The sequence below is a fragment of the Nansenia antarctica genome (assembly GCF_963989245.1).
Source record: "Nansenia antarctica genome assembly, chromosome: 3".
Taxonomy (NCBI): domain Eukaryota; kingdom Metazoa; phylum Chordata; class Actinopteri; order Argentiniformes; family Microstomatidae; genus Nansenia; species Nansenia antarctica.
Genome location: NC_137688.1, coordinates 13,916,429 through 13,926,428, shown reverse-complemented (window position 1 = coordinate 13,926,428; position 10,000 = coordinate 13,916,429). Strand labels below are relative to the sequence as shown.

Sequence of the window (10,000 nt, the reverse complement as noted above, 5' to 3'; positions counted from 1 at the left end):
GCATTTTGCCCCTCCCCTCAAAATGAGTTTCAACTCGTGCGCATAAATGCAGCACTCGGGGCACCACTCTCTACTTTTTGCTAGCGGCGCGTTTAAAGCCGATACAATCAGCCGTCCCCAGATCACATACACTGAGCATCGCGTCCTCTCCAAACGGTCTAAAAGCTAATCGATCTCTCGTCGTACGCCTCCTCCCCTCCACCCATCACACCAGACAGAGACGCTGTTCAATCACAGGGAAGTTAAGGCACTGCCTCTCTATCGCTTCAACAATTCTATATGAGTGGGCAATTTGGGCTTCTTTCTCCATTGTTATTAACAAGATTCCTCCCATCCTCTTCTCCCTCCTGTCCTCCTCTCCTCCCTCCTCTCCTCCTTTCTCTCCTCCCGCTTCTCCTCTCCTCCTCTCCTCTCCTCCTCTCCACCTCTCCTCCTCTCCTCTCCTCCTCTCCTCTCCTCTCCTCCTCTCCTCTCCTCTCCGCTCCTCCTCTCCTCCTCTCCACCTCTCCTCTCCTCCTCTCCTCACTTCCCTCCTCTCCTCTCCTCTCCTCCTTCCTCTCCTCCCTCCTTTCCTCCTCTTCTCCTCTCCTCCGTCCTCCGCTCGCGTCCCACTGAAAACATCTCAGGGAAGCCAGGGGAGGAATCCAGGATATGAGATTCCTGTGAAAGGAAACAAACTTGTGAGAAATGAAATGTTCCTTCAGGAGATTGTCTTCCACACGGGAGGCGCCTATAGGAATGACTAAATAAACGATGTGTAGACTAGCAACTGCACTGAAATATGAACCCTCTCGTATCTATAATGACCATCATCTACTAATGTGTCCCTCTAATAGTGATTTTTTTTATAAGAAAGCTTATACGCCCAGCCGATGGCTGAAAATCAGTTTTTTTTTCCCGATTCCACAACGAGATGCTCATTAATTAGATAGTAGCCTAGATGGTAAATATTTATATCCCATGAGCAGATCTTCGCATAAGCAAAAACGAACATAATGACATGTTCATGCAGAGTAACGCAAAAGATATGCATGCAATTCCTCGTCCCGGGCTCAACTCATACTGTATAAAACGTCTGCCTCAAGCGCACTTCATCACAGTTTTAATAATTCTGATTATGAAAACGATGACTACCAGGACTATAATGTATTCCGCAATGCGATTAGTTTTTGCTTGAATCTTCATCATTCATTTTCATATGATGATCAAAGATGCAGTTGATTCCGCGGTTCTGTTGAAGTGGGTTTGAGGAGAGAAGCCTGTGTCCTTCAGAGGGGGCCACCTCCTCCAGGAACAATCCATCTGTTGGACATTTGATCCGCTCTTCAACAGGACAATAAATCTGTTTCTCCGTCACGGAGGAGGTGAAGAGAAGAGCCATTTCCCAACTATTAAAAAAAGGGCTAAGAGCTCCTGGGAGAGGCAGAAACAATACTGCTTTTACATGGACATTTTGTTTACGAATCGATTTTTTAATTAACATTTTTGAGGAGGCACTGCCTCCCCTTGCCTCTTGGCCCCGACACGTCCCTGGTTCATAAGCAATCCGAGTTCTCTAACCACATCTGCAGAGTGATGCTGTGATGGACTCATCTCCTTCACCATGGAGGGCTCTTGGTGGAAGCTGCCCTTACACATATCAAGTGGCAGCTCACCAGCTCCACTCCGTCCTCAAATCCTGTTTCCACGTTCCCGCAGTGTTGAGCACAATTCCGAGAGCGGAATGCTCGACAGGGTCCCTCTCCTCTGCTAGCATGGTATTATGTAACGCCAGCGTATTGATTGACAGGACCACGAACAGGCTGTTCTGTCCCGCTATGATGACATGTTCAGAGGAGTGCCTCAGGGCCATACAGTACGGTACCGTTGGCCCACATCTCTACTGTAATACAGAACATACACACACACGCACACGCAGACACGCACGCACACACACACACACACACACACGCACACTCACACATGCACACACACACACACACACACACACACACGCACACACACGCACACACACGCACACACACACACACACACACACACACATTGCTCTCTCTACAAATGACTTTGTTTATCTAGAACAAGGACAATACTAAAAAAGCTCGCATATGCTTGCAATAATTAACATTTTCATAAATAGAACATGGTTTTAAAGTGTTTCAGATGTGTCGTGACTCGTGAACATGGCTGTCATCTAGTAATCAGCCGGGCTGAGTGGGAGGCTGGTGGAGGTAGAAATCGGTGGACACGCTTATCCTCACACGTGTTGGATACCGTTCCTCATTCCGTTCCACGTATTCCAAGGAGCCCCTCCTCCTACGACCATCTCCACCCCTGGGTGACACGTTGACGTACAGTACTGTACAACAGAGATGGTAATTGGTGAGAGAACACTTCCCCTGGCGTGGTAATTACTGTGGCAGAGGAGAGGAGAAAAGAGTACCTGTTATTGTGTGCGTGTGTATGTGTGTGTGTGTGTGTGTGTGTGTATAAGTGGCACTGGGCTTGTGCGTGCCTGTGTGTGTGTGTGTGTGTGTGTGTCCTTGCAAGTGTGCCAATATGCAAGTGTATGTTTGTGTGTGTGTCTGTGTGCGTGCATGCGTGTCTGTGTGTATGTGTGTGTGTGTGTGTAGAGAGAGAGAGAGAGAGAGGAGAATGGAGTACCTGTGCTCACTGTGCCTCCAGTTGGCATGTTCGTCTAGTGGAGACAGATTAGTCTGTCTGTGTAATGGCTATAATTAATATTAATTGATATATAGTCTGTTCATGCTGGTGCTCAGGAGGGAGGAATCCATTTAGCCACATTCTCCTCCTATAGGAGCCTCCTCCGGGCGTCTCACATGGCTCATTCATACAGTCATCACGGCTGCTTGCCAGCTTTGGGGCCTGGGGCCCCCGGGCTTGCTCCACGGGAGCGGGGGGAGGAGGGGGGGGGGGGGGGGAGCCTGCTGGTGGAGGTAGACATCGGAGGGGGGAGGAGGCTGGTTGTAAATGCACCGAAGGGAACCGGGAACCGGGCCCCGTTCCGTTGCGTTTACGACGAGCCTCCGTCCTCCGGTGTCGGCCCTCCCTCCAGGGTGCACCGGGGGTATTTCCTCCCTTGTCTGGGGGGACACGGTGAGGGGGAGGGGATGGAGGGTCGAGGGGGCTGTGAGAGGGGCTGTGAGAGGGGTAGTGTGGGGTGGGTGAATAGGGTCGGCTGGGGAGTTGGGATTAGAAGGCCCAGGATGCACCCCATCGTGCTTTTGTGTTTGTGTCCCCCCTCTCCTCTCCTTGTGTGCGCGTGTGTGTGTGCGTGTGTGTGTGTGTGTGTGTGTGTATGTGTGTGTACGTGTATGTGTATGCGTGTGTGTGTGTGTGTGTGTGTGTGTGTGTGCGTGTGCGTGTGTGTGTGTGTGGATGGACAGGGCGGATGGATGGGGGGGGGGGGCGGGGTGGATGCGAGATCATGTGCTCATATTCTCCAGTGGAATGCATAAAGAGGGAGGGGGGGGTTTAGGGTTAGACCGCTCGGCCGCTCCTCTCCTCCTCTCCTCCTCCCACGTCCTCTCCTCCCTTCCTCTCCTCCTCTCCTCCTCCCCGTCCTCTCCTCTCTTCCCTCGCCTCTTTGTTTTCTGTTCCCTCTCTCCTGTCGTCGTGTGTGTTTTTCTAGGCCTTGTGCAGGGAGACGAATACCCGGCAGTCTGGGCCAGATGAAACAAAATGAAAACACTTGGACTTGTTTTCCTTGTATTCACTTTATTTTGTTTGGTGCGAGCTGATATGATGAGTCGAGGGGCTTAGAGAGGGGCTTTAGAGCCCATCCCCAGCCTGTCTGCAGAGGAGGCCAAGAGCACTGTGAGTGTGGAACAACAACTCTCTATCCACTTCCCCCTCTGTTCATCAACAGGTCTCAAGTGGATTATCTTAACTGAATTCTGAACATCCTGATTCTGACTCAAGCCACATAGCTCTCTCTCTCTCTCTGTGTGTGTGTGTGTCTCTTTCGGAATAGCTCTATCTCTCTCTTTCCCCTCCTCCTCTCATCCGCTCGTTTCGTTCCCTGGCGCTTGTTGCTAGAGAGGCGTTTAGGGAACAAGCAGTAAGAGACAGACATACAGACTCCCGAAGCCCAACAGTTTAGCTTCCCGTCCTGGACCCTGGCTGGGCCGGTGCGCTTGCCAAGTGGAGGGCTTTTAAACTGGGTGAAACACTAATTGCTGCCCTATTTCTTTTATGTTGCTTCTCTCCCATCTGCGTCGGTGCTCCGAGCCTTCAACGCTAGCCAGGGCCTCATTACGGTAGACACTTAACAAAGGCTGGGAAAAAAACGGGACCGGAGCGTTTACTTAGGATGGCTGTCTAACCGCCTGTAAGGAGCGCCGATAGGAACATCGAATCAATAACAAGACCGGAATGGTGATTCCCCAACCTTAAGGGGTACCGCGACCTCTGGATCTCTGAAATGAAATATCGCTTTTTACATTTCTAGAAACAGATGTTGCCCTGACCGTTATTGCAACATGTTTTCGCAAAGTGGAAGCGATAGATTTTCCTGTGTTGTTCACTTTTCTTGATGAAGTGTGTTGTTTTTTGACGTCACCTGCAAAAAAAACAAAAAAAACAAACAGCTTTGAGTCTTCAATCAAATCCCGCAGAAATCAATTGAAATTAGAGGAAGCTTAATTGTGGAGCGAAATCAATCACAGAACCCGATTGTGTTTAAAGAGGGATCATGCTGTTTGTCCTGCTTGCCTGGGTTGTTCCTGAGTTGTTTATCAGTGTGAGTGTCTGTTTGATAGAGAGACAGAGAGAGAGAGAAAGAGAGAGAGAGAGAGAGAGAGAGAACGAGAGAGAGAACGAGAGTGGCTAGGAAGAAAAGAGGGACGAGAGAGAAGAGTGAGAGAGAGGGATAAAGAGATGGGGTATAGAGAGAGAAAGAGTGGGAGGGGGAAGAGAAGGATGGGGTGGTCAGCTACAAAGCCTAAAGTTGCCATGGCAACTTGTTTATGCCTCGCTGGTGCATCTTGTAGATCCAATTAGAGACTGATTGAGTCCTTGTCTTCCTCAATGCACACACACACACACACACACACACACACACACACACACACACACACACACTCACACGCACGCACGCACGCATGCACCCACACACGCACGCACGCACCCACACACTCAGACTTGCCGCTGAAAACCAGCAAATCGCTGGAGACTTTAGGACAAAGGATGCCCGCTCCCTCTTATCGCCCCCTGGATGAATGCCTCCCCCCCCACCCCCCTGAGTCGCAGACAATGGCAGGGAAATAACGTCTCACCCACTTCCAGGCCCTCCGCTCACCTCTGCCGGGAGGCCCCTCCCAATCTGCATAATTCTTTCATGACATCATCTTACAGTGGGAGGATTGTGGCCGTTTTTGCAATTACTATTTCGTTTTTTATTTTTTATTTTTTTTATCTTCCTCTGAAAAAAGTCATTTAGTTATGCCTCTCCAAATAGAATAGCCATGAATGCTGAAAGGACTTAATCCTATCATGTTCATTTTCATGGGGCATTTCTTCAGAGACAAGAGACTTTTTTCTTGCTGGATACAAAGGAGGATGGAGGATGGGAGGCTGTGTTTGGATGAGGGCTGGCCACGGTATGCTGTCTGACAGCACTTAGTCAACAACAGAGACACTACAGCGAGGGACTCATTTAGTGGTGAAATGATCTGTGTGATGATGAAATGAAGGGCTTTAGATAAGGTGAGATTACTCTCTCTCTCTCTCTCTCTCTCTCTATCTCTCTCTCTCTCTCTCTCTCGCTGTCTCAGAGAACGGCCGGGCCCCTCATGTCTTGTTAAAACGTGAGGGATCAGAAAGAACAAACAAATGCGTCGCGCTCCACTAAATCCCGCTTAAATCCGCTGGCATGGACAGATCTGCAGATAACCCTGTTGATGTGCTCACTGTCTGTGACAAAACTGTCACACACACACACACACACACACACACACACACTCACGCGCACAAACACTTAAGCACACGCACACATGAACACACACACATGCACACACACACACACACACACACACACACACACACACACACACACACACACACACTGTCTGGGTTAATGCTTGGCTAACTGGGACATCATCGTTGAGCCCTGTTGACATTTTAAGCCCAACATGAGACCAGAACAATGATTCAGCCTGTCTGCACCCCGTCAGACCCGGCCGCAACCTCAGCGCTTTTCGTATCACACAGGTCCACTGACTCACACACACATACCCGCACACACACATGCCCGCACACACACACACACACACACACACACTCACACACATACACACCTACACCTACACACACACACACACACACACACACATGCCTGCACACACACACACACACACACACTCACACTCCCAGAAACATACACAAGCTGATGTTATTTTCTTGAGGTCAGATCTCAGATGGTGGAGAGAGCCGGTGGAGGTACAAGTAGCGCCGGAGGGATTATCTTAATCCTGCATCGGATGATCAGGTCAGGGAATAGATGAACCAGGGAAGCACCACCTCTCTGCTGCCCCCAGGGCTTGTTTTGACGAGCTCAACAACAAACCCAGTACACCAGAAACACAATACTGTAGAGGACAATACTGTAGAGGACAAGTATCTAGTATCTAGTATGGTCTTGCATGTCCTGTCCGTGTCAGTGTTTAGATACAACCATGTCCATGTGTTTGACAAACCATACTTCTTGACTAAATCCATATGATCCCATATAAAACATGGCAGTGTTGTGTTGTGATTTTGGGAGGAACAGCCAGAGCAAGCTTGCAGCTCCCTCTGCCACATACAGTATATACATACAGGGCTCACTATATGGGGTTCTGGTGGAGACTCACCGTATCCTGCACACCTCCACCAGCCTCCCCTGACCTACATACACTACCTCCCAAAGGTGGTTCCATGAACGTTCCAGACCTCCTGGCGGAGAACATCCTGCGGCGTTCTTTTACACAGTACATTCGTCATCCGATACCTCAGATGCAGTGGTGAGACCATGTATTCACCTTCACCCCTCCTCTCTCTCTCTCTCTCCTTCCTCCTCCTTCTCCTCCTCCATCTCCTCTCTCTCTCCTTCCTCCTCCTCCTCCTCCTCCTCTGCTTTCCAGGTTCCAGTCGGGGAAGGGCCTGGTGATCTACCCAGACATCGGGGACAAGCTGGACATCATCTGTCCCAAGGCGGAGCCCGGGAGGGACTATGAGTTCTACAAGCTGTACCTGGTGAGGAGGGAGCAGGCGGAGAGCTGCAGCACCGTCATGGATCCCAACGTCCTGGTCAGCTGTAACAAGCCTGAGAAGGACATCAAGTTCACCATCAAGTTCCAGGAGTTCAGCCCCAACTACATGGGTCTGGAGTTCAAGAAGAACGTCAACTACTACATCACATGTGAGTTTCTAGAAATGACCTGATGAGTTACTTGAGTTACTTTTTTTTTTGCGACGTTGTTAAATGTAACGCATGTCCGGTCATGTGATAGACACACAGTGACCGCTGCAATGTGAACATTTCAGAGCAAACGAAAAAAACAATATTTGTATTATATTTGTATTATAACAACACAGTTATAACAACACAGTTATAACTATAGTGAAAGCGTTATAATTGTTCTCCAGCTAAATCATGTCAACGTTTGACATGAATAAACGCAGAACGTCGGTTTCGATAATGCGATCCGACGTCACTTTGTTAAAAAAACAACAACAACCTTGGACAGAGCCCATGTGACGGCGGGTGTCTTCTGGCCTTGTGGGATTTCCTCCATTGACGAACGCTTTAGCGGTTCTTCACACTTGTCAAGATCGTTTTTGCTTTTTCCTTCTTTAAAGGGATAACGTCTCTAAATGAGTTCCAAATCCTCTCAGTGGCTTTGGCCAGAGGCAGATGATGTCAAATCATCCACAGTCTCATACGGTAGCCTTGTGTTTGTGTCTACAGAAATCCGATACGGTATTTATCTTAGTTTCATGTTAATGTTGTTGTCCTTTGCGCAGAAAGAGCATGGTTTATTTATTTAACGCAAGGCTGCACACAGACACGTTGACATGGATCATCTGTCTTTTACATAATGGCCGTGCGTGTGCGTTGTCTTTTTATAGTGTGTGTATGTGTGTGTGTGTGTGTGTGTGTGTGTGTATATGCCGTGTGTGTTTTCACCTCTGTAAGCCTTGTCCAGCCCAGTAAAGAGCTGTGGTGATTGAGTGGGCAACAGGACATGGTGCTGTGCTGTTTCACTAACCCATTTGTCAGACGCCCTCTTGGTAAAGTGGGACAGAGTGGCGTCAATCTGTTGTTACATAAAGATCTGCTTCATCTCTGCTGATTAACGTCTCAACACAGGGGAAAAGACAAGGGCAGTACTCTTTCCCTCTCTCCCTCTCCCTCTCTTTCTCTCCCTCTTTTTCTCTCTCTCCTTCTCTCCCTTTCTACCTCTTTTTCTCTCCCTCTTTTTCTCTCTCTCTCCCTCTCCATCTCTCTCCTCTCTCTCTCTCTTTCTCTCCCTATCTTTCTCTCTCTCTCCCTCTCTTTCTCTCTCTCTCCCTCTTCATCTCTCTCTCTCTCTCCCTTTTTTTCTCTTCCTCTCTTTCTCTCTCTCTCTCCTTCTCTTTCTCTCTCTCTCTCTCTCTCTCCTCTCTCTCTCTCCCTCTTTCTCTCCTTCTCTCTCTCTCTCTCTTTCCCTCCCCTTCAATCCATCTCTGTGGGAGGTTCGGCAACAAATGGTGTGTGTGTGTGTGTGTGTGTGTGTGTGTGTCTGAGGGTTCAGGTGTCACTCCGGAGACTCCAGACGACAGGCCTGGTGTTTAACGGTCTCTGTCTCCATGTGGTCGACCAGGGAACACCGGGGGGTCAGGGGTCAGGGGTCAGGGGTCAGTCAGTCCCAGCAGGGGGGTCAGCAGTGATAACCCTGATCTAAACAGCAGACCAGCCGCAGCCCAGCCAGCAGGGCCACACAGCTCCCAGGGCAGGACGGAGCTAACTTGACAGAATGTGATTCCATTGTCTCAGCGCTGTGGGGTTTGACTGGGCCTTTCAGGAGGTCAACGAGGAGAGCACTGTGATCTGAACGCTAGAGATGTGAGTTGTCCAGAGGGTGAGAGAGCGCGCGAGAGAGAGAGAGAGAGAGGGGGGGTTGAGAGAGATAGAGAGAGAGAAAGAGAGAAGGGGGGGTAGAGAGATAGAGAGAGAGGGGTGAGAGAGAGAAGGGGGGTAGAGAGAGATAGAGTGAGAGAGAGAGAGAGAAGGGGGGTAGAGAGAGATAGAGTGAGAGAGAGAGAGAGAGAGAAGGGGGGGTTGAGAGAGAGAGAGAGAGAGAGAAAGAGAGAAGGGGAGGTTGAGAGAGAGAGAGAGAGAGGGGGTGAGAGAGGGATGGGGGTGAGATAGAGAGAGAGAAAGAGAGAAGGGGGGGTTGAGAGAGAGAGAGAGAGAGAGCAGGCCCAGGCCCAGTAAACAGAGAGGAACACTGTTGTCAGTCCAGTATTGATTTCCCCGTGCTGCCGTGTGGCTAAGCCTGATCCCTCCTGACAGGTGCCACTCTCACTCTCAGTCTTCCAGGCTCCACAAAGAGCCACTCTGCCCCTGCTGAACACCCCCCCACCCCCCCCCCCCCCCCACCACCACCCCTGGTCCCCCAGCACTTTGCCCCTGCTGAATACAGCCTGGTGATCAGATGGTCATGAGTTCAGATCCCACCAGGGAACACCACCCTTGCGTAAGGCACTTAACCCAAAGTTACTCCAGGGAGACTCTCCCTGTAATCTCTCATTGTAAATCGCTTTGGATGCAAGACAGTGTCTGCTTAATAGTTCAAATCGTTTCCCCACCTCCTCATGCTGAACACCCCACCCCAGCCTCCCCTGGTCCCCCACCACACCCCCCTCATGCTGAACACCCCCCCCCCCCCCTCCCCTGGTCCCCCACCACCCACCCCATGCTGAACACACCACCCCAGCCTCCCCTGGTCCCCCACCACAC

At 50.1% G+C, this 10,000-nt stretch overlaps 1 protein-coding gene across 1 annotated transcript in view; it reads left to right on the top strand.

The window, feature by feature from the left end:
• The window catches only part of LOC308152969 (ephrin-B1-like), a gene marked incomplete at its 3' end in the record, with an annotated part of 61,755 nt that overhangs the window by 23,822 nt on the left and 27,933 nt on the right, over window positions 1–10,000 (top strand). The window contains exon 2 of the mRNA XM_080526040.1: window positions 7,140–7,417. Within this exon, the coding sequence (XP_080382166.1) occupies window positions 7,140–7,417 (278 nt within the window). The remainder of the gene's footprint in view (window positions 1–7,139; window positions 7,418–10,000) is intronic.